The 25,172-nt window shown below is 39.7% G+C and overlaps 1 protein-coding gene across 4 annotated transcripts in view; it reads right to left on the bottom strand.

Annotated features, from left to right (window-relative positions):
• Nucleotides 1–3,520: 3,520 nt before the first annotated feature.
• PICALM (phosphatidylinositol binding clathrin assembly protein) overlaps nucleotides 3,521–25,172 on the bottom strand; it is a 72,171-nt gene continuing 50,519 nt past the window's right edge. For 2 of the 4 annotated variants that reach the window (XM_050903486.1, XM_050903480.1), the window contains exons 13-19: nucleotides 20,640–20,747; nucleotides 19,575–19,706; nucleotides 19,459–19,489; nucleotides 18,524–18,623; nucleotides 14,850–14,909; nucleotides 12,528–12,632; nucleotides 3,521–5,188 (exon numbers count right to left, since the gene is read on the bottom strand). In XM_050903486.1, coding sequence (XP_050759443.1) covers nucleotides 5,174–5,188; nucleotides 12,528–12,632; nucleotides 14,850–14,909; nucleotides 18,524–18,623; nucleotides 19,459–19,489; nucleotides 19,575–19,706; nucleotides 20,640–20,747 — 551 coding nt within the window. In that variant the 3' untranslated portion in view covers nucleotides 3,521–5,173. Of the gene's footprint in view, nucleotides 5,189–6,126; nucleotides 6,243–12,527; nucleotides 12,633–14,849; nucleotides 14,910–16,963; nucleotides 16,988–18,523; nucleotides 18,624–19,458; nucleotides 19,490–19,574; nucleotides 19,707–20,639; nucleotides 20,748–23,381; nucleotides 23,463–23,812; nucleotides 23,897–25,172 lie in introns of those variants that run through there. The other 2 variants (XM_050903465.1, XM_050903473.1) reach the window with 2 other exon arrangements.

The following is a 25,172-nucleotide window of genomic DNA, read 5'->3' as shown; positions in this document are numbered from 1 at the left end:
GTTGCATGTAAGTGTGTGGTAATAAAAACCATTTTAATAGAACTGAAGTCCGTGTGCTGGAACTGAGAAACATCAATCCCTCAAATGCCTAAAAAGCACAATGGGGTGGGGTGGGGTGGGGTGTACTGCTCGCCTGTATCCACTCCAGTGATTAAAGGAGCTGCTTACCTCAGCACACTGCTGGTCTGAACCCTCGCTGAGCAATTTCCCTGTAGAGTCAAGCAACTGGATTGTATTGCTTTATAGTCTGGCTGCGCAAGTACGATCTCTCCCCAGCCTGAGCTGCCGGGAATGTAAGTTACTTAACTTTTGGTCTGGTTTTTGAGGTTTGCAGCCTCCGATGCAGCTAGGTTATATAACAAGGCAATCTTTCCACAGGTTCAGACCTGCATGTTTTGGGAAATGAGGGTCGGAGGCTTGTTCTGCAGCATTTGTTCTTGTTTGGCTGCTTTCTGAGAGAGAAGTTATTAAATGCTCTGCTTCTGTGGGCTAAAAGGAGTTTGCCAGAATAAGGTCAAGGCAGAAGCTAATGGACTGAAAAGTTACACTATAGTGACAAGCAAGGAACGGAGAATCTAATGGTATTAGCATCTTAAGCCACTGACGTTTTGCAGCTGGATGTTCCTCTGAAAAAGATTTTCCCTTGGATTTTGAGTCCACTGTAAAAGTGAGGATGTGTCTGTGTAATAGCACACTTCAGAGCTCATGTTCTGCAGACTACCACAAACACGATGTTGTTTTAGGACGTGACACGGTAACAACACGCCGACAACTGTTCCTGTACGTGGCCCATAGAACATCTCCACTGAGCCGTGGAAAACTGGGATTTGACATGGTGCTGGATCTTTTCCTCACTTTCCGTGATTAAAGTATAGCAAGAGGCTAAAATTGTATCAAATAATGCTTTTCTAGAAAAACAATATTGGGGCAATTGCTGTAGCTGGCACGGGGAAGTTCAGCAGCAACCGCTGTGAACAAAGCGGAGATCCATGCTATGAAAATAAACCCCAGACCCCAGCTCTCCTCGCACACCGCAGCTGCCGGATACCCAGAGCAGTATGCTGGCATCCAACGCATTTTCAGTACCTTTATCAGCTCACGCAACAGAACTTTTAAGGAAGTTGGCTATTTGTTCCAAGGCTTTTTGATCTTTGCCTCAGGAAATTTCATCAGCTGACAAGCAAGAAAAAAAAAATATGTTTTACTCAACTCATAGACTGATTTGTTATCTTGGGCAAGTCATCTCCCACAAGTGAAACGGATATAGTATTTACTCAGCCTTCAGATACAAAAGGGTGCCAAGCGGGTGGCAGCAATGTTACACCTTCGGGGAAACCTGCTCAGGGTTCTCTCCTCCTTGCTCTTTCTCCTGCTCTAGCCAGGACGTAGCATACTGATCAGCCGAGTCCCTCCATTCTCCCGTTTGAACACGGAAAACATCAGTAACTCAGGTTTTTCTTGTTGGGCAAATTCAGCAAAAGACATCAAGACTGTTTCTGCTCTCTCCGCTGCAGCGTGAGCGAGCTGCAAAGGTCAAGTCAAAAGATTGCCAACAGGCCAAGGAGAAAGCTCTTCATTAGTTTACATATGCTCCCATTAGCATTGCTTTTTCTTCCGTATTCAGCACATTTCTTCACTACCCCTTCCATTATCTTGTCAGTCTTCCGCTCCCATCGGCGTTTCCAATCTTTCCCAGTGTTTTTGGCACCTAACTCTCATTTTTCTGCCACAATCTTTATCTCAATTATGTCATGGCCTTCAAGTTGCAATTCATTTATGTCACTACAAAATTTATGTCAGGCTCTGGCAACAGGCACCTTTTGTCTAATAAAAGATGCGGGGTTTGACCCTGTCCCTTCTCCTTGCTGAAGGGCTGTTGGGCAGCTGGGGGAGGCTGCGACTTATTCCAGTAGCTGGCTGAATGGAGCATCCGATGTCATGTAAAGTCAGGCAAAGACAGTTTTTAAACATTTCCTGAGGTACTGTCAGCATCAATTCACTGCACAGAACCGTTCAGTTTGGTTTGTGACTTTGAAACAAAGAACAGAAGCAGCAAAAGAATTTAGATTTGTCTTCAGATCAAGATTCTACACTTGGGCTTTTAGAAGAGACATGAAGTTACTAGCTGTTCAGGTTCTTGTTCTGGCAAGAGAAATTGTCTCAAGAGGTAAATCCAATTGTTTTAATTATATAATTCTCTGATTAAAAAATATTGTGACAATTCCGACACACTAGTTTCCTTCACAAAGCTGCAAAAGGAACCACGTCCCTCTAACAAAGCACTACATCCTCCACGGCTTGCTAAGAGCAGGCAGCTTTCCTAGACAGAGTTCGCTCCTCTAGAGTAGACAGCCTTTGAACTGAATTTTGAAGAGAATCGGGTTTTCACAACCCCCCGTTATTGAAAATAGCCAGTAATTCAAAAGAAACATGTCTATCAGCTATGCTTTTTAAATTAAGCTACAACTGAGTGTTATTCCAGCGATACTGAAAGCAAACATAATTAGGAACAAAGTAAATGGGAAAACAATCCTCAGGAAAATTCTCAAGCCAGTTTGTCTCGGAAGAGTAAACCAAAAGCAAGGTTTATTAGCAAGGCCTCCAACGCGAAAGCTTAACCCGCACAGCAGCTGGGTTAAAGAACAGAGCAACTGTGAGTGAGCAGCAAAGGCTAACAGCTGAATTCATCAGCCCCGCAGAAGAGGTGGGCTGGTTGGTTTGGGGATTTGTGGCACCTGCAGCATTTGCAACCTCAAGCCCCCAGCCCCACAAAGGGGGTGCAAGGGATCAAGAAGATCTAAGCAAGCAGATCTACCCTCAGTCAATAGCCTCGAAACAGAGATTGAAACCACTGTGCAGAGAGAGCATCACAGACCTAACAAGATGACAAGGTGGATGTCTGTTTTTATCATAACCCAGCACACTGGGCTACGGAGGAGGAGGAGGAAGCGCTACCTTAACCTTTCCCACAAGCTCTGGTGTGTGTTTCAGAACAGTTTGTACTCTGGTAGTTACCGATTTAGCTAACAGGACACAAATGTGCGCTTTTTGCTCAGCTGACCGCCGATTCAGACAATTCACATTTTTGATATTCTGAGTGCAAGCAAAAACTTCTTTTTAAGAAGTAGTTCTCTGGCGGTACGGTCCCACACTGAAAGCCTCATTTGTAGGAACGTCAAGATTTAAGTAAACTGTATGTGAAACTCCCCAGATCCGAGCCTGTGCATTATATACTCTACAAGTAACAGGTTCAGGGTTTTTTATTCATGCTTTTAGAAAGAAATTTTAAATCTACTGCTCTGTACTAATCATTTTATGATGTACATCCTTCAGGGCAAGCCTCAGGTAGTTAAGAAGAGGGAAGTTCCACCTCTACCAAATCTCCCTGTGATGAAAACTAGTGTCTAATTGCAGATGATGGTCTCAGCAAACTGATCAAAGCTGCTCTGGCATTACCTTCTGCTGGAAGATTAGGGAAGACAGACCTAAATAATTTCGGGGGCATATTTATGCTTCATGCTCAGTTATAAACAGTACAAGTTTATTGCCATGAATATTTTGAAAAACTAGAAGATCGTGAAATATCATATTAAGTAAGGAATCCCGCTCTTAATGAGACAACTCATTATAGTGGAACTAAGGCCGTCTACTACAGCACCGCCAGGAAGATGTTGCATACATCACGTCATTCACAGACTCACAGGGCTGCACTTCCTGTAATACAATATGCACATATGAAATACATTTGGTATTTTATTAAGTAAACAAAGCAATTATCAGTGCACATTTTAAGCAGCAAAAAGAAAAGAAGCACCTCAGACTTTCATACTGTAACAAAAGTTCTGTGGAAGCTGCATTTTATTTGAAAATCCACCCATTTTTGCTAACATACATTTTAATATTTTAAACAAAAATAGAATCTGCAGAGACAATGCAGCAAGTATGCTTAATTCATGTACAGAATTGCTTTCATATCACTGACTATCCTTCTGAAGGCCCCACTCCACCCAAAAGTTATGATGTATTTACACAAAGCACCGATCAACAGTGCTACTTGAATTCTTCGTTAACTAAATACCCACCAGACGTATGTAAGGAAGCTACTTCCCCTTTTTTACGTGTAAAAGGTACAAGATCATAAACGTGGCACTAGCCAAATGAAAAGGCTTTCCCCCCAACACACGCCACCTCAGGTTTTTTTTACAGAGAAGAAGGAAAGTCCTAAAGTGAAAGCAATTCCTCACATTCATTTTGGAAAGGCCTTATAATGTCAAATGTAAAAATAATGACATGCCAAGCACAAAGCAATAAAGTTCCTTCCCAACGCACTAATGCTGAATTAAAAATGTAGTGCTTCTTCTAGTCAGTTAACTGTTCCCTTGCAAAATCCTAGGCACAGAATTGACTATAAGGATTAATGCATTTTACAGCTCTTCCCTAATTCCCATATATACTGAGAATTCATTAGATTCAGACCTTTAAAATATTTAGTGCTCTGTATGTCAGCTGAAAAGCATTCTGAATCAGATTCATTCTTTGTGGATAAAAATCAGACATACTGTATACATCCATACTCATTTTCATAAGGAGGTTTTTTTTGATACAATATTAATGTTAAATTGATAATCATAAATAAATACAAACAATAATACATAAGGAATGTCTACTGCAAACTGAATATATAATTCTTAAAAAAAAGTTAATTTCCATTACTGCTGTGCCTACATTTGTGAGGACTGAAGAAAAGGTAACTGCAGAATTAAGAGTTAGGATTGACCCTCCCCTGCCCAAAGTCTCGTTTCGAGTTCTGGTAAAGGACACATCTCCGCTCCAGACAGCATTTCCAAACACCAATCTCAATTTCCAGAATAAAAGCTTCTCTTTGTATGTTACCGGTTACGGATATTATTAGAAGCTGAAAGTATTGACGTGTTAGTCACCAGGACAAAAAAATAGATCTTAGTCTTAATTCATGGCAATTCTTGGCTTTGTGTTGTATATGGATGTTCTCTTATGGAGTTGTCCCAGGTTCCTTCATTGGTCTTCATCATTTCACTGCATCATTTAATGGAAGAGGAGAGTTGGAGACTGAAGTTCGTTTTCTCCTGGAAGTGGGGGTTTACTGGTGAGCACATCTTTTTGGAAACGTTCCTTTCTCTTCCATCTAACACAGTTACATAAACTGAATCTGGAAAGATTAAAAACCCTCGCGTTAACATCCAACAGAAGCAGGACTTCACTATAAACCCGTGTTTTCTTCAAAAATGTCCATTCTTCAAATGCCCAAGCTACCCCAAGATCTGAAGTTTTGAACAGAAATAAAAATTTTACAAAATCAGGGCCAGAAAACAACCAAAAGCCATCAGGATGTTTTTCCAACTACACCAGCCTTTGGAACATCTCTTTGCATTAAGCGGGCTTGTCCAACAATAAACCCCCCTACTTATCCATGCAGTAGCGTCACCAGTGGCAGCGTAACACAGACCAACATCATTATGAAGAGAACTCAAGGTCACTTCTCATGCTGAACCAGAGGAAGCGCACAAAGAAAAGCAGACGCTGTGTGCAATAAAGCCTACTCTTTCTTTACACTAAGTATTCTTGACTTTTGTCATGTTCTCACTCACTTTAGTATTTAGTTCCCACCTGCCCCGATTGATAAAAAAAAGAACTCCAGTGCACATGTGTACCAAAACTGAACCCTCGCACACATGAACCGAGTACCTCCTTCTGCATAAAAGTGAACTCTTTGGTCAAGCAAGCCGGCGAGGTGCACGAGCAGACTGCCAGCAGCACTCAGGTGCTTGCTGCTAACCACAAACCCTAAACGTTTTCCTCATGAAATGGTAAATGCCAGGTAGCACCGGTTCCTTCTCCCTAACTGCAGCAAGTACCACGTGTGCTGGCTCTTGCAGGGCAGAAGGGAACTATCACACTTTATTTCCGATGGACTCGATGGGGCGCTGCAGTTCAGTACACCGAGTTTCCAAGTCACTTCCACAATGCTTCCAACTCAACATGACTTGTTTTTATTTTCTTCAGAAACAGTTCTAGTCACGTTAATAAAACTTGAATTAGAACTTTAATTTTGGTTTATATCACGAAAAAACCAGCATCTCCCCAGAATAATGGACAATACCTAAGTTGTTCTACAAGAAATCCTGGAGAGAGAGCTCTGCAAAGGGATCCTTTCCTGAGGCTCTGTGAGGACTCTGACTGGAAGGGCTGGATGCTGCAGACAGCTAGTAGGAAAGACGACAGAGAAAGGGAAAGAAAAAGAAAAAAAGGTCTCAGAATGACAGAATATGAAAGCTGAACGTGTAATGAAAGGACAAGGGGAGGTTAAGAGGCAAACTTGGCAGAAATCAACGATTAAAACAAGGTGTTTGGTCATATGGAAAACAGAAAGCCTCTTCAATGGCTGGTGTAATGCAGAAACAAGCTGGACATGACCCTCCAAGAAAGGAAACTTCAATTGGCATTTGCCAAATAAGCAGATAACCTCGCACTTTCACCGCGGCTTTCTTCCAAAGAAGATACGAAACGTTAAGCCTGACGCTCCTGTGAAACAGGTTAGCACTCTCCCCGCTTTACTGGCAAAACTGCGTGCTGGCAGGGAGAGATGAGACTGAGGGTCTGGCCAGAGCATGGCAGCTCTCCAGATGCCTTCTCCAGAAGAAACAGCTCTCAGCATCTTTTTCCTCTCAAAGTAAGGGTGTGTATAAAAAGAAGCTGGAGAGCAGACAACGGATAATTGTCAATTTGGGGCCTAGAAGGAGAACACAGGATATATTCTGGGGGTAGGGGGAAAAAAAAAACCAAAACAAAACCAACAGATGAGAGTTTGTCAACTGCTGCCGTTTTAGGTGAGAACTGAAGACTGAGACTGATAGTCTATCCTATCTATACTAACAAAAATCACATCCTATAGCCATGCATTTAAAGCACCATGCTACAAATTCAGCCATATAAAGCCCATAATTTACAAGTAGGTAATATTGGCGTTCCAGCTGCTGCTGCTGGAAGGGACCAACAATCTGCAGGCTGTAATTGCAGGAGTATCTGCTATTTGTTGATTTATTTTTTTTAGCTGTTTTCCTTCTTTGTTAGCGCTTTCCCAGCTACAAATGGTGCTTTATTACATTCTATTTGCCCTACCCCCTCACAGAACTTGCATGTTTTTGCAGTTACAAATAACAGTCTGCTTTCTCCATTTCAGGTTCCATCACTAACAGTTCACTCAGAATCGAGTCACTAATCGCCAGTGCATACTTGCACTTCATGCCCGTTGCAAAAAACCGTATGAAGACGTTATTTCCTTTGGAAACACCGAATGCCTGCCAACCGACGCGTGACAGGGAACATGCTTATGGGAACTGCTTGCAGAAGTGCCCAGAGTGTAAATATTGCCATTGCAAATTTCAATTTTTCACGTTAATGTCTATCTCAGAAACCGCATGAGGCGAAGTTCTTTCAGGACCAGTACTCTCTGTCTGGGTCGGAATCTTTATCTCCGTCCCGAAACGCCACTCCCAATGGGGCACTCGGATCCAGTCCCCATAAACAGATTATGGAAGAGTCATGAGACAGAATGGGAAGTGCTTGAGAAGCAGTTTCAGGATGTCAGAAGTTCCCCTCTTAAACTCAGTTCTTCCCTTTGGAAAGCTGTAGCTCAACACACCCCACCACTCTCCAGGATTTAAGCCAGGCTAATGATTAGTTAATGTTAGACTAAAGTCCAACGGGGTCATAACTTCAGCAAGGCATGCCTGCTGCAACTTGATTTCATGAGACACTCTTCCTCTTCACGGTCAAATGGCTTCAAGTCACATGCTAAAAGTCCTGTTAAATTGAGCTGGCAAATCTCCAATTGATCTCAAGTCCAAAGTAATGTCCCAGTTTGAAAGCAGTGTGGAAGACCGGTAGGTTCAGAGCTCTGTTATTTGTGCAACATCAGCGTGTAACCAGAAACAGAGGTGGAATTTCAGGAAGCCTGTTCAGGTTAAATACTGGGAAAAAACTTGACAATGGTACTTCCTAGATGCCACAGCCAAATTCAGACAAGACACAGCATCTTACAGTAAATACATATTTTAACAAGATTCCTCTAATTATTAAAAAGGAGGCCTAAAAAAAAAAGTGGAAAGTATAGTTAGACAGTTTCCTACCTTGCATCTATCCAGAATACTGCTTATAAATATATCTCAAAACTAGAAGCTGCCTTAGCAGTTTCTAAGGAGAAGCATTTAAAACAGCAGCACTGGCCATCAGTTTCTCTAGCACTAATACGTCTAGAACTGTGGATTTAGCCTCCTTACTGCCCAGCGCTTGTGCAATCTGAAGTGCAATGTACTGTGCTGGATCCGACCCAAAGCTCAGCCTCACCTCCAACAGCAGCCGTCACTTCTCACTGCTTGCAACAAAGACAGAAACTCCCCGGAGTCACAGCAACACAGAACCACCCATCCGCAAGTAAGTCTTGTGCTGATTCCCATCGTTAGCTAGATACTGGTTTCTCATTAAACAAGTCTGTCAAGCTGGTTTAGCATATATTTTAGGATTAATGTGCCAAAAGGAGCATCTGTAAAGACTACTTTCTGGCATAAGTCTGTCCTGAACTTCATACCCTGTTCTTCGAGTTTCAAAAAAAAAAAAAAAAAAAAAAGCCACCACCAAACCAAAACACAACCACCACCACCCAAACAACAAAAAAAAAAACAACACAGAACCAACGTACTCATTTGCACATTTACCTTTTCTTCATCACCACCAGGCGATCACTCCTACTACTTTATCTGTACAATTCAGCGACGTTAACAACTGCAGTGTTCCAATTCACACAGATGCCAGCAGTAGGCTGAGAAATTTCTTTATTCTATTTTAAATCTTAAAATTTTCACTACCCAGCTGCTTCCCCTCCTAAGGCTATGTCCTTTTAGGGGTAAATCAGACCAGAATATGTAACGCTTAAAGGCACACCGCTGATTTGTCAGTACTGTACCATTTTATATGAGCCAACACGATCCTGTTTTTGGTGGCGGTGAACATTCAAGCCCTGCTGTCGCGCATTAGGACACTCAGGTCTTACAATGGGTAGTTACACTCCAGTTAATGGTACATCACTCAGATCTGGCTTGTCTGAGATAGTCTGCATTTGCTGTACTGCATCACGTCTGCCATCACTCTGGCTACTCTTTAACCTTGGGTGGACCATTGATTCAGCCTGTCCCTTCCTCACACACACACACACTCTCCCCCCACCACCCCCCCCCCCGCCAGCTAAAATTTAATCAAACAGCTCCGACCATTCTCACTGTTCTGGGTAGCATGATATAATATTTTGCAGGGAGAAAAGCCTGCTATTTTATCATGATGAAAACTATTATTTTCTTTCTCAAGTGGGAAATACTGACCCTAATGCAAGGGAAGCGATTTCAAAGAAGAAAGGTACACACCAGTTTCTTTTAAAACTACAAATATCTTCTGCACCTAGATTTTCAAAGAAGCAACTGTTCTATTCTCATTCTCAACAGTTTCAAATTATTTTGCCTTTAAAATACCAAACTACTCTTGCTTTTGATAGCAAGAATTAGAAATAAAGTTGCATACATGTAAACAGAACATTTGAAAGCGAGGCAAAATAGCTATGTCTAGAGGTAGGAAAAGTATATTTATTAAGACAAATCCTTAAGAGTATCAAGTTAGGAACACCAGTTTAAATTATAAGGAAGCTGGACAATGTTGAGATGCCTATTTTACCAGTCCGTGTACAAAGCAGGAGGAGTTCCCAACACGCTACAACTTGGCAATATAGTTTTTCGGCAACAACTTCATATCTGTCATTATGCTTTTAAGTACCTTCAAGTTTCTTTACTGTAGACAGCAACCAAAATCTATCAGCAGACTAGAGCTAAGTGATATAATCTGGTGCTTTCAATTTAAATATTAAAAACAATTTACTTTTTGGCAGTGATGACACCGTGGACAAAACTTGTGTTAGAATAATGGTGTTCAGAGTGACCCACGTGGGACGTAGGCAGTTTGAATTGTGTGCCTTTCAGACAACCATTATTCATTCTTTAAGATTTGTTTACTTACCCCAAGAACACACATTTTTATTTCTTTATTTTCCTATTTCTATTTCTGGCACAACAGGACTATTAGCTAAACCTAAACAGACAAATACGCTCTCAGAAGAACCTCAAGACTAAGCATACAGTAAATTTAGTGTAATAATATTGTAATTCCCCTCCATGGCTATACATTAGTAAAGGCCATCTCTGCCGTATATAGGGAAGCAGCTCTCGCATGCAGCCTTTGTTTCGTTTAAGTTGCTTTATTGACGTCAGACTTCTGAAAACTCAACACCTGCGAGCAACGCCGACTGTGTGTCTCAGGGAAAACCCGTCCCGGTCACACAGCAAATGCTGATTCAAAGGGTGTGTTTTCTATCAAATTAATTCTCACAGGAGCCAAACATGTTGTCAGATGAGCACAATAAATATAGCTCTCCACCCCTCACTGGTGACTAATTCCTTTCTCCTGTTATGACAGCGAGCTGGGATTCAACCTAGACCAAGCCCTGCAGTGTCAAACGAAGCAGAAAGGCTCACCTAGCTAATTCAGACCTACCCACCTGTTTATAACTGAATCAGGCAGGTAGGCAGATATATTTTTTTTAAAGGGACATTTCAAAATTGATTTTTGGGACTTGCAGAAAAAACCTCTTATCCTTGAGGATCCTTTAACTTGTTCTCTATTTAAGAAGGGTCATACACACATTTTTTCCCCTTGAAATAGTATAAAACCCATGTGAAAGACACCGAATCACTTAAGCGACAGTGAATGTGCAAAGCAGCTCTCAGAAGTCCAAGAGAAAGTCAATTGAAAACTGCATTTCTAGCTAAAGAAGTCTAGCAGCATCCCTTTCAGATAACGCCTTTAAAAAAATTAAAAAAAAAAAAAAATCTATCCTCAAGGCTCTGTTTTAAAGACGACAGCAGACATAGCGCCCACTGGCAGCACCCAGCATAGCCTCTCCTGTTAAAGGATCAGATTCAGGCGTTGGAAAAGGTTTGAGGGTCTTTTCCCTTCCAACCTACCGCTGAATTCTCTTCCCTCCGCACTCTAGTCCCAAAACCCACACATACACCAACGTATACCTAAGTGAAGTTATACACGCATGTTTTTAAACAGTCACCCATAAAGACAGAGCTCTTTACAGTAAGATCAAAATACAGTCCCAATATATTACATGTTTCTAATAGAGTCACGATGTACAGCGTGAACTTTGACAAAGAAACATTGGACTAGTAAGTAAAAAGACACTGTTAACACTGGAGTTCCAATCTGCCGGCTAAACTTGGCTCTGCCCCGACTACAGTTTACAAACACAACAAAGTCTTAACAATCTCAATATTTTCTGAAAGTAGCATGAAGGGGTTCAAGGTTGTCCATCCTCCCTCCCCCCCTGTTGTTTTTTAATGTTTTTCCTACTGCAAAAAACTATCTTCAGATGGTTATTGGGTTAAAAAAGTGAGTTCAGATAGAATCTTCCCAGTGACAGAAGTTTGCAAAACAAACAATAAAAGGTACGTATTTAACTCCAGTATTAATAAAGTCAGTTCTTAACGTTCAGAGTAACCCTTCAGCACACTTATTTCACGACGTTAGGTAACGAATCTATACACAACATATCACGAGAAGCAGAAACCCAGGCAATGTAAGGAACACTCCATTGAATGTAACACTTAACATGGAAAGGCCAGACAGATTTGTATAGCTATTGAGTATCTTCACTATGCTGTAAATACTGTCTTTCGCAAAAACATGGAGGAATACAAAGACCTGTGGAGAATACAATGGTTAAAACTAGATGAACGTGCCATGTGCCTCCCACTGACAGTAGTCAGTACTAACAACCAGGTGCTGGGCTGAAGTTTCACCAGGTTTGAGACCGTGTTCTTTTCAAACCCGTCTATAACATTCAGAGACTTAAAAGGCTATAGACACCGTTTGTCCCCTGCAAAATGGTGTCATATAAGCATGCAGCTTACCCTTAAAAAAAGTTTACAGCTACTGCCAGACTTGGTTACTTTCTAATCTAATACTTTTAAGTGTAACAGGTCAAAGAACAGCGCCACATATACTTAGGAAAAAGCTGTAATAGCACAATCTCACAAAGCCTCGCTTAGAGGTAAAGCAGCAGAGAACACAAACTTTGGGGAAGAAGCCTGTCTTCGGCAAACAGCACAGACATTAACTATTCTTATCCTTTCACTAAAGCATTGAGGATAATCTCAGACACATTCCCAGAAAAACAATGCCTTAAAACTCTATCCTCTTTGCTTCTGCAAAAGAAACTTGGTGCTGCCAACCTGGATATAAGAAGCTAGGCAGCAATCCTTACATGAAGTCCTGAGCTTGTGCAATACGTTTGTCCAACCCACGAAAATATTAAAATACTTTTAAAGAAACTGACCCAGCTGTAATTTGTTCCTAGCACCAACGATTCTGAATATACACACCTGTGCTCCCGGTACAGGGCCAAAAGGGTTTGGTGGTCTCATGACTGGCTGACTGTATATTAAAGTTGGCTGTGTCATTACTGGTATGCCTCCCATCTGTGATGGCTAAAAAAAAAAATCCAGACAACATCAAATGACACATAGCATTAATCCATTGCAAGTATTTAAGGAAAGAAAGGAAAACAGTAAATGGGTGAAAAGTCTCGGTCATATTTGAAATATGCAATCGTATAAGATCTTTCTACAATATTCTGCAAATAAAGGTTACTAGAAAGGAACATTAGAGCCTTTTCAAGGAATACTCTCAATAACAACTGAGCCCGTTTAATCTCTTGCTGCAGAGATCTGAAACACTAAAATACTTGTTTAAGCGCAAGCATTTGTGCTGGTCCTCTTGCTCCCAAAACTGAGGTCTGACAACACTTCCCTGGCTGCCTTTGACAGCACAAGAACAGTTTTACAGATACCAACGCAGAGCTGACAGTTTAAGAAAAATTGAAAATGAGAGCTATATGTACAATTAACATTAAGTCATTATGCAATCAAAGTCTAAAGTGTTACTGACACTCTGGCTGAGCCAAATTAAGACTTTAACATATATTAATGGTCTTAGAAGTCAGGTTTTATTTATTTTATGTTGACACCCATCTCTGGCACTGCTTTTGGCACTCCCCTCAGGCTTGGGTTGATACCCAGCAGCAGTCCTACTGAAGCAATCCCCATTCCAAGCAGCTTTTCCTTGACTAATCCTGGTACTCCTCCTATCGTGCCAACCAGCTGTTGGGCAATCACATGGTGAAGCCGTTCAAGAAGCTGCCCCTGATGAAAACACCCTACAAAAAAGTTAAAAATAACTGCTGCCGCAATGAAGACACAGGCACCAGCGGCCAGGGAACGCTAAGGTATTAACGAAATTGCCTGTCCCAGTATGCCCTCACCAAGGGAAAAGCCTGCTACTAGATTGCCACTTAGAAATGGCCACGCTCAGAACCCTGGTACCTACTACAGCTTTTAGGAAAAATTAAAGACAAGGGTTGTAAAACGGGCCAACATTTCAGAGATTCCTAGCAGTAAGTGTCCTGAGTAAAGTTTGAATGAGCCAGGACAGTTTTCAGGATGCGTTATAAAGCCTACTGGTCATTCTGTAACGGCCCATCTCACCCATCTGCTCAGACGTTGCACGCCTTTGAACAGGTAACAGCAACTCAGGATAACAGAGCGACGGCTCCTATTAATTCCAGTTTCCATTTCACATTGGCATTTAAACCCCACGATGAAAGCTGCTTTATGAAACATGCGAGATTACTTTCTATACACTAAATATGTTACCTTCCCCAGCTGCTAAATTAAAATAACTAAGAAAATGCTTCCAGTACCATCAGCACAAAGTTGTGTAGATCAAGCCTGAATCAACACTAACGGTAGCTTAACCACGACAACTTTGCACAAGAACTTACTACAGGAGTTCATGGATGGGTAACGGGGAACATGAGACTCTCCCAAAAGACCCTTAAGAACACAGTTGGCCACTTCTGCAGTTCACTCACTGAGCATATACAAGTTAGAAATCATTAATCTAATTTGAGTATATGATGAAACATTTAGCTTCTTTGTAGTATACTAATCTGTGAGCCATTTAACAGAATAACTGTTCTAATGAAGTTCTCTCCCCTTTTATTCACTCAGAAAAGCTGTGCTACATCAAAACCATACTAATAAAGAGTTAAGGTGTATCATTTCAGAAATATTTTAAAATTTGAGATAAGAACAAAAATTTGAACAACTTTTCAGAGCAACAAGCAGCAAGGTCAGGTTTATGTCGAAAGTCTTCCAGTACCGGTGTGTCACTAAGAGATTCAATTCTCAGCCAACACCACAACACACAGCAGTGTCACAAACTTGCAGTTTTGTAGCTTTGATCATTACAGATACCTTTTGCTCAGGCTGGGAGCAAGTGTTTAGGGAAGGTTTCACTTCACCGATAAAACATTCCTGTTGTGAATGTAGCTATCTATATTCACATGATACGCTTATTTCTATGATACACTTATTTCTACACCAATAAAGCCCACCAAGAACAGACACTTTTAATTTTAAAAAGTTGACGAAAAACTGAGTTAAGAAAGGGCAGACTTAATTTCAGACAAAAACGACTGAAGCAGTTCAGAAAACCAGGATTTAATGATTTGGTGAAGAATAAACCAACAGGAGCTGAAATTCAGTCTTCAGTGAAATAGTTCAGAAAAACGACTGCTACCAAACTATCAGCAATCACATGATATACAGCATCTGGCTTCTTTGAGTTGCAGGAGTTCCACTCACCATCCCATAGCCCATCATTCCCGTTGGCGTTGTGGCGGGATATGCCATTACAGGTGGTGCCTGGTGTGAGAAACAGTGGTGAACTGAGAGGAGAAGAGAGCAGCTGCATACCGGTAAGACATTGCTTTCTAAGGGTCAACTGCAGCACTTAGCTGATTATGAATATAGCAAAGAATGACTAGGATTTGCAGTCTTGCGTTAAGAGCGTATCCAAATTATTTCAGATGGAATACAACACCTAAGATGAAGTTTCTAGGCAATCTTGGCAAACCTGTAATTACACATTTGCTTTTAACCTGTTAGGATTCTGGCTGACTAAACTAAACTGCAAGCTACCGTTCTCTCAGCATCCTGTTTAAAGAACACAGTATGAGACACAGAGAAGTTTGAGAGAGAAAATTCAGGAAGCAGAAGCTTTTTTTTTTTAATCCCATGAAGCGTATACTTATATTTCAAGATCAGAAGTAACGGTGCACAAGGAGCCTTAAGAGAGAATTTTAGAGACTGCAAGACCAAATTACCATTGCTTCTGCCGACATTACAGGAATTCTCTTCTCTTTAGCCAGGATGTACATGCTATGGGGATTCTCCTACCATGCTTCAATATAAATTTAGCTCTAACATGAACATCCACCTTGCATTCCCTCTCACTCACCCACTTAGTACAGTGAATTTGAACAGGTTAAAAGTCCTCTTAGTACTTTGCAGATATGTCTATATTACCCTTAACCTAACTTTTATGAAGTTACAGTAAGATTGCTGTCAACAGACAAAACCTGAGGTGAAGCTACATTTTGTAAACAACTTGGCAACATATACATAAAAAAACAGCTGATAACTCTTAGAAACAAAAATATAAAGACAGTTCTTCATATCCTAACCATGTTCTTTGTTCTACAGTTTCATTATCCACTTTCTAAATTAGTATTAACTCTTACAAGGACAAAAAAACATTTTTTTTCTCCCCAGACTATAAATTGGTGCTTAGAAGTATTCAGATAAATTGCTATCTATCCACTCCACCTCCTGTTAGTCTCTCCTTTAAGAAAAAACAGTCTAATTTTCATGCCATTGCTGTGGGGATTACTATTCATGACAAGACAAAGACCATATACGTTTCTCGGTACACAGATGATTGATACAGAAAAGAGGGAAGTGACAAAATACTCAGAATACTGGATTAATTAAAGCAGATAAATTGTAACATCAAGAACAGGACATCAGCAAAGATGCTTCTCAATTCAGTTCTAAGGTATCAGCTGCCTTTTCATAGATAGTAGCCAGTGTCACTGGCATTTCAATTGCCATCAGAACAGATTTCCCCGATGGAGAATTATCTAGACTGTGTACTATCCATATTTCACACAGCTGGCAAAGCTACCCTGAAAATTACTTTTTTTTTTTGTTTTGCTTGTGTATCCACACCTATACACACACAAACATGCTGACTAAATTTATTTTTGATTGCTCAAGTATGGACCTACCATCCTTTAGTTACAGAGTTACCCTGCAATAAAAACAGAATACAGGGAAAGACCAATATTACTGTTGACATAAAGAAAAAAAAGTCCTTTGAAATGAAAGACTGCATTCCTCAGACAGCAAGCACAGGTTATTGCTTGCCCTTTGTAAACTGTCAGCATGGATTTTCTTTTTTCATATGAGCATTAATGACATATTGGTCTCTCCCCGCTAAAAAAAAAAATAAATTAAAAAAATCAAGATCTACCGTAAACATGGATAAAGTGCCAAGTATAACAGAAGCCCGTGAGGTTTCATGCAGTTATTCAAACACAAACATTTTTATCTTCATTCAAAATTCACCAAGTGCATTAAAGGCAGCACAGACACACACCCCAGCTCTCTGGCAGCAAATGGTACAGTTTAAAGCAAGGAAAAATAATCTTGGTATTTCCCATGCCATCATTCGAGTCAAGAGCCTGCAGACCACCTATGAAGTTCGTGTATGCTAGGAAAAGCTCAATTTTTGGCACACCAAAGATTTTTAAATGAGAAATGTGTAAATAGCAAGAAGGTTATGAGATTCTGCAACAGCAGTGGTTAATATCAGCATGCCAGTCGATTGCAAAAAGGCTGTGGGTTGTTTCACTTACGTATTGTGGAAAATGCATGCCATTCTGTATTTCCCAGGGAGAACAATTACATAATGCAATAACACTGGATTAGAAGCAAATACTTACACAACGGAATATACACAGATAGCATTTTAGTTCACAAATACATTAAATGTTTACCCCAACACATTCTTGTAATCCAAGTCATTTACTGAGACAACGTACACCTGTGATACTGTCACCGTTAGTAGGTTTGTAATTGTTTCGCATAGTCCATTTATTTGGTATATGCCTTTTTTCCAAAGACAAGAAAGCCTTATTTTCAAAAGCATATTTGTTTAGCAAGCAGCAGCAACTCCACAATAAATAGGCCAGCAGAGGAAAACAAACTTTTTTTCCCCCTAGATTTCTGTTTCAAGATCTTTATGTTAATAGAACAGTTTCACAGGAAGAGAAGTGTCTCAACAGTATCTCTAAATAATAAAAGCTGTTAAACGTAATGACTTTATCACAAGAAGATGTATCTACAAGACATGAGTTATTAAACAGATTCAAGCACACAAGTAAACTCAAACCACTAGTCATTAAAGCAGGTGAGTAGTTACGGTTTCTTCAATATTTACACACCCTCCGGTAAGGTCCACAAACATTCCTCCCTACATAAATGTAGGGAGTTGATAAGGGACAGCCAGTAGGGAAGAGGTGGTGGATCCAGGGAGACAAACTCTCTCTTTCCAAATCCACAACGTTGTATTATTACACTGCGGATTCAACCTCTCCCAGTCAGTTAGAGAGTCAGATGCAATAAATCCTTGGGGGCGGTTTGTTACCTGTTCTGTCCACGTACAGTTCTCCAGGACATTGGTGAAAGGGTGAGTAGGATTCACACGCAAAAATGTTCTGTTAGCATTGTGAAAACTACTCACGTAAACTCTTAACCTCTTTTTTTTTTTTTTTGACATGTAATTAAGAGCCCTCGCTCTACACGCTACCCCAAAATCCTTGCCAATACTACCTGCTACAATAGACACTATGAAGTTGATCACCAAAACTGACATGCATTAAAAACAATTGCACACATCGGGGCAGGAAAGCAGTAGTTACGTACATTAAGAAAGCTATAGCCCACATCACTGCACAGACACCTCTACAAGTATCAAGAGGATTAATCTCTCGGCCCCCAGAGCAGGCTGAGTTGTAATGTATACATCCTTGACGTACCAGTGCACCTGAAGAACATACTTTTCACACTTCTACTTTTCTAGACTGCAAAGTGCCCCCCCACCCCCCCACTGGAATTCACGGTTTTATGTCAGTTGAGTGAAACACAAAGGCTGCTATCTTGCCATGAGAGAGGCTGGTCAAACACTACTGAAAGTTTATGCTAAACCTGCCCATGTCACATCACAAACTATTTACTAGAACCGCACAGCTAAGAAAAACAAATCCAAGCAGCACACATCTCAAACTGACCGCTTCTTCAATTTTCTACTGCTCTTTTACTGCAACTATAGATCACTTTCAAATTTCTCTGTTATACACCAGCCTGCATATCTAAGTTGCAGGCAACTCACTATTTCAAAATTAGTATTTGCTTACCAATGTCGGAGCATTCCACGCAGTTGTAGGTGCAATCTTGGGTTGCCAGTTGGAACCACCTGTTAGTTTCTTTTCACCTGGCTGAGTCCAGTTCACATCACTTCAAATAAATTTTTTAAACAATTGTTAGAAAACATTGGATTTTCTTACAGAACTCCCTCAGGTAAACACTGTTTCCTCTTGAAAATGTGGCTTCTTTTCTTAGCGAAGAAACGCATTTAGCAAAGGAGTTGATAAAAGGTCTCATGACAGCTTGTTTTGGCTAGGAAAAGTAAGGTAAGATGTTCAAAACGAGCCACCTCAGCTTTACCTAATGTCAGTCAAGTTCCCCAATATAGGTAAGTTAGCCTCGCTGACTTTCCTTAGGTCAAGATAGTTTAGTTAGAAGCAACTGCATGCTAGATTTCTGAATGATTTCAGAGTTGGAACAGATGGTCCCCATAAGCCTGAAATTTGCTAATCCTATTCTCAACTTTGCTGCTAGAGCAGATGGTCTCTATTGTAGAATACGCCCTGCTTCAAAATTCACTTGTCTAAAGGTCAACCACAAGTCAGAGGTTGTAGTTTCACAGTCTTTAATACAGCTCTGCACACACTCAGATCACACAAAGTATGTATAAAGTGTGCTGAGATTACCTACAACTACAAAGAAACATTTTGATGAACTCATTTCCTAAATATACACAAAGCCTGAAAGGAATCAGAGACAGGAGGACATCTTGCCTGCTGTTATCACTGTCACTACCACTCAGTCTACAGTCACCTTCCAAGAGCTCTCAGCAATTCATTATACTTTGTATGAGAAACAAAGTACAATCCCAAACGTGCTCTGAAGGTTAATGTTATGTTGTTAAGCACAGGTTTGAACCTGTACTTTCATAAAAATTTACTATCAAGAAAATCAAAACACTCAACTTTTGATTAAGCATACTCACTTTTTAGTAGTTCCATTTCCAATGCCCAAATCTGTCACAAAGTAGAAAAAGATACTATTGAAATTCTATTCATTTAAAAGAATGAAGTATTTATACGTTAGTGGTTCAATACTTACTGCCTACAAGATTGGCTAAAGATGAATCCAGATCATCTGACACTAATTTGTTAGGTGGTACTTTGGCAACTGGAAGACTCTGGTTTTGAGAGGCCACTGTTGGTTTTAGGAGACCACCTAGTTCATCAAAGCCTTGGAACGATAAGCATAAAAGAAGTGATTTGAATCACAGGCCTCCTGTGAATGTCGTGACATTCAATTAAATAGACAGCAAGTTCAACACAATGGCTCAAATATAAAATTTAACCTAGTGATGCTACACTATACAAGAAGGATAAAACTTATGCCTCTTGATAAAGGAGATATTTACTACAGAAAGGAGATTTCACTTTACTAGTTTAACCTACATGACATCAATTTGACATGAAATGGATTCACAATGACTGCAAAGCAATCAAAACATAAAACAAAATAAAGAATACCTAAAGTATTTCAATGTTATAAAAACGCATATGTATTTGCTTTTAGTGGATCACTGGTTTGCCCAAAAACAATCTGATGTCAACAGTCCAATGTCAGGAGACCAGAAAGTATTTACTTTCCAGATGCTCACAAGAGCAGAAAGAGTACTAACTATGACTACAATCCAAATTAACTGTGTATGTTTTGATAATTTATCATTTTCTGAAGTAATCTTAACATCGAAAGAGTAACACGTAGGCAAAGAAGTGCCAAAAATGTGTTGCACAGATATATAAACTTAAGACGCAACTTTACCTCTTCTGACCACACTGTACAAATACAGACTTAATTTCAGTTGACAGCATGTAAAAATGAAGGCTGTTCACTGTGTGAAGTTTTAACGCACAAAATATTTAAGTGAAGGAAATCAATGTGAACATTTCAGCAGGGTGCACATAGAAATAGTGTGTAAGGGAAAACTATTTGATTAATAAAGAAAAACTGGATGAAGTATGCTGCTATTGACCTTTTAAAGACAGCTTTCTTTTCTTCAGCTGGAACACTGTCACAGCAGTATGAGTAAATACAGATTCAGAGATTTATACCTCAAGAATAAAAAAAAAGTTAAAGGACATACATCATCTATTTTAGTAAATGTCTTACCACCAGAATCTAGGACAACATTAGAAGATTTGTTTCCAAACACAGACTCAAAGTCAACATTAAGGCCAGCTGATGGCTGTGGTTGAGCAACAGGAGATGGAGTGAACCCTGTGGGTAAAAAGAAAGAAGTTGAATGTTTTTAGACAGCATTTCCCATGAATCCACCTTCTTTATGCAAGACAAACCAAATAAATATGTAGATTATTTAAGTACCACAGAAAGACTAGGAATACCTCAAAGGTCCAGATTACACCCTGACACCAAGAAGCATGTAAGAGAAAGAGCTGGAAGCAGTTTATTTGAAGTTTATTTGGAGTTACTCCTCCAAAGAAAGGTTTTGTCTCAAAAACTGGACAGACAGGCCATAAAAGACACTCCTCCTCCCCGCAGCTGCTACATCTCTGAACTCACTATTCACACACCTTCCTTATTCTTTTACCAAATATTTACAATAAAATTATTGAGGAAATAATCACCATGCTTCTCCAGGAAAGGAAGCTGGCTGGGTACAGAATCTGTTTCAAGATTACCTGCCTGAAGATTATCCCCTCCATGTTTTATATTAGTTAAGCAGCTCTCTTAGATACAACTGGAGCAAGAGCCAAACCATCCCAAGGTGTCCGATTAACAATGCCTTCGATTAGACACTCTTAATACTAATAATTTTTATAGCGCTTAGTTATTTTTGGACATACATTTTGCAGGCAACCACGTCTTGCAGGTAAGTTTCTAGTAATTATGGCAAGCTATGGGGAGTTAAAGCCAAGTTTCAACTCCTATTCCTATCTGAACTCACTCCATTTGTCTCCTTCTATATATCTGTAAAGCAGTGTTCTCCAAATACACAATTTTTTCAATACTGTGAAAATTTATTGCAGTACAAAGCATTGTGTATGACAGTATTCGACAGTATGAAGTTGATAGTTCAGTAACATGGAAGTGAATACTGATTTGTTTCTAAAATTGTATTTTTTAATGTTATATATGATCATGCACGCAAGTGTGCATGTACATCATCTTGATATTCAGGCAATTACAGAAGTAATTATTACTTTATTTGAAAAGCACCAAAAAAATGCGATGCCGTCTTGAAAACTAGCTCTTCTGGTTTCTAACAGAAATTTTGATGATACAGAGAAACAAAAGGATCACAAATACTTCAGCAGTAAAGCAGTGAGCAGAAATAGCTGACCAAGAATACTTCTTGGATTTCATTTAGCTTGCTGTGACAGCACCTCATTTCAATCTTACTGTTTTCCTGAAATAAGTCACATTTCACCTAAAAAATTAATAACTAGAGGAACCTATCCTTGAACATAAACTTCACAGAAATTTGGATTACCCGTTCCTTCCTATTTGTCTTAAAGGAACATACAACTCATAACTCAAAAGCATCCATCTCTAAGAATTTAAACAATGTACTTTTCATTAAAAACAAATCAAAGAAACAGCATACAGCAAAACATGGGAAGCAGTAATGTGGGAAAAGATAGGGAGTAAATAAACAACAAAACAAAATGAGTATCTTTATGACAAGTATACCGTCAAGTTGTAATAAGCCATTTCAGAGACTCTGAACTGCGGATAGGAATTCCTTTGATGGGATGTCCTGCAACTCTTAAAACCGTGCCTGTACCAATAGAAAACTTGACTTACAATAGTTCATATTTTTGTTTAGAAAACGGCCTTAACTGAAACAAGCTGAGTTTCCTGCTCTCACATTTTAGGAAGTTTCAAGCTGTATGAAGCTAACGAGACGAGACGAGCCAGAAGACAAAACAATACATAGGACTCCTTTGAATCAGCCTCTGAAAAAGATCAAATCCTACTCCCGGTTTCAACCACCAGCCCAGGGCATTTGGTCTAACATGGATGTTTTGAAAGGTGCAAAGGTCAGTATTTTTAATGGAGTTCCTTTGAGGGAATAAACCAACAAGACTTGACAGAAACTAATCATCCTGCTTTTTGGGTATCGAACAAAGGAGACAGAGTCATATGTAGTATTTAACCTTTCGTTAAATGACTCTAGCTGACTTCTGTTCAAAGACACTAAACCAAAATGTCACTTTATGGTGCTTTTAAGAACTAACTCTTCCACAAACCATTTATTGAAGGTATTCCTAAACCTTGCATAGCAACAATGTTAACGCTCCCTAGTCAGTCTGGTTTAGATAGATTATCATCTGTCACAATCCACAGCCTGTCTAGCAACTGTCAGGATGGTATTCCAGAACCGGCATCAGTACTGGGTTACCCTACAGACATTACACAGCTGCACAAATGATCAGCCAGTAATTTAATGCAGCGGATACCTCTTTCTCATGTTCTGTTGCAAAGCTTTGTACTAGTTTAGTGCACTGTTTAAGAGTAATATATCAACAAAAATGCCGTAAGCAGCAAGAACATCCCAATCCCTTTATCTTAAAAGCAATGAGGTAGAATAAGATGAGAAGACACTTATAACATGCAAGCCTTTTGTGTGGTATGCAGCAACATGTAAGCTACAAGAGATCCTGAAATGGGGAGATACTCATTTCATGTTTAGACTAAATAAGCCTTAGTTTAGCACAAACTGAAAAAAATATATACCATTTGTGACAACACACCTAGCACAAGCACATGAATGAAAGCTGGAGCCGCTATAACAACACGCTTCTGTAGCCAGTAACATACCTACTAGTTCTAGGCACACAACACATTCAAATGTCTGTGTTTGTGGTAAGGCTGTATCCCATTACCTACCTCCAAATAGACCAGCTACAGAAGAAGGCTCATTGCGGAAATGAGAAGCATTAGGGTAAGCTTGAGGACCACAAAAAGAATCTGATAAGGCATATCACACAAGAGAGAAAGCCAGGAAAGGAGAAGAGGGAGAGTTACAGAAAGAGAACCAAGATATACTGTTTATCTGCTATTCAAAAACTTAATTTCAGGTCAGTCTATAAATCCACATATACTCTAACAACATAGAACCAATGGAATGAAATCAATACACATCAGACATACAGTAAGAAACAAGTTTACATTATCTATAACACAAAAGGGGAAAGCACAGTTTCAAAGTTACAGCTACATTAGGATAAATACTTTTTTTTCTTCTTCTTCAAGCAAATGCCATGTTTTACACGCTTGGAAAAAGTGAGTGTAAAAGCTTCAAGGCATTTTTCTTATACCTGAAGTATAAGGATACAGCCCAATAGTGGATTCGTATTTGGTTGCCACAAAGGGATTTAGTTCAGTAAATGGATTGTAATGATCTAAAGAACCAGAAAGAGTTATTTTAAATCCACATTCACGTTATCGTAGCACCTTGTTTGTGCTACAGCTAAAACTGCATTTACATTTCACATATCAATCTGTCAGGAGGTCGCACTTTGGTTCTAAATATATCTTTAGAGAATGAGACACTGGAAGGGAATGCAATGTATCAATGCCACCCATCTCCAGTGACTTCAGGACTGTCGTGTGATGAATGCTACACAAACCAGCGAGTGCCACAAAAACCCACCAGGCTCTTTGTTCACAGCCCTGCGCTGCCGCAACTTTTTGTACGACTGCAGAACAAATTATACAGAGGAAACCAATCTGATTGAATAATAACCCTACTAAAAAAAAAAAAGCTGTATCTCAAATAATCATTCTACATTCACATGAACCATACAAATTTTATTGGAAGCATGAGAAAGACTGATTAGAAGCATAGGCCAGGTTATTACGCAGTAGTACTAGCTTGAAGTATTTGTATACTACTGCCTCAGCCAACTAATCCACCCTGGGACTTGTGGAGAGAAGTTCACAGCAAGAGTTCTCGTGCTTGATCTTGCTTGCTTTCTCTCTCCACTAACCAAACACAAGCTAGGAAACTAGTTAGCTAAGGTGACAAAGTGTAGGGGGAATGAATATCTCTGAAGAGATCCCTTTGTTTTATCTCTGTTAACAAGTATCAGAGATATCAAAGAGCTCTTTGTTATAAGAGTCTGGATTCTTCTGTGATCAATTCTAGTGGGGTTCAAACTGCAAAAAGAAAGCCCTGTTGGTGCAGCATGATTATCTTTAAACTTAGCTTTGCTTAAGAGCAGAACTGACATGTAATTAATTGATTTTTTTAGTCTGGGAAAGCTAACTTAATTCTTCCTATTGAAAAGTAATCAAATTACTATGTAGCTGCACCCACAGAAATGTTAGAAGGATTTCTAATATGACAGCCATGCTGAATCACCTCCAAAGTAAGACTTCAACAGTTTTAAAAAGGTGAGTCATTAGTTTATTGCCTAGTAGGTAAACAGTCTGAGTAGACCATGCACCAGAATGTGCTTCGCTTTACCGGTTTGGTTAATGTCAACACGACTGGGGGAAAAACATCCACTACCAAAAAAATTAGATTAAGCTTCTATGATTAAAAAGAACATTTCAACCTGAGGAACAAAATAGCAGCATTTTCTTTTCATTCTCAGGCATACGTAGTATTTTACCTTAAAATTCCTAAGCATAAGAGACTTTGTGTAAAACTGCACTCAAACAACTGCTTTAACT

Source organism: Gymnogyps californianus, chromosome 1 (genome assembly GCF_018139145.2).
Source record: "Gymnogyps californianus isolate 813 chromosome 1, ASM1813914v2, whole genome shotgun sequence".
NCBI classification, from domain to species: Eukaryota; Metazoa; Chordata; class Aves; order Accipitriformes; family Cathartidae; genus Gymnogyps; species Gymnogyps californianus.
The sequence above is the reverse complement of the archived record's forward strand: the minus strand, read 5'-3'. Positions and strand labels throughout refer to the sequence as shown.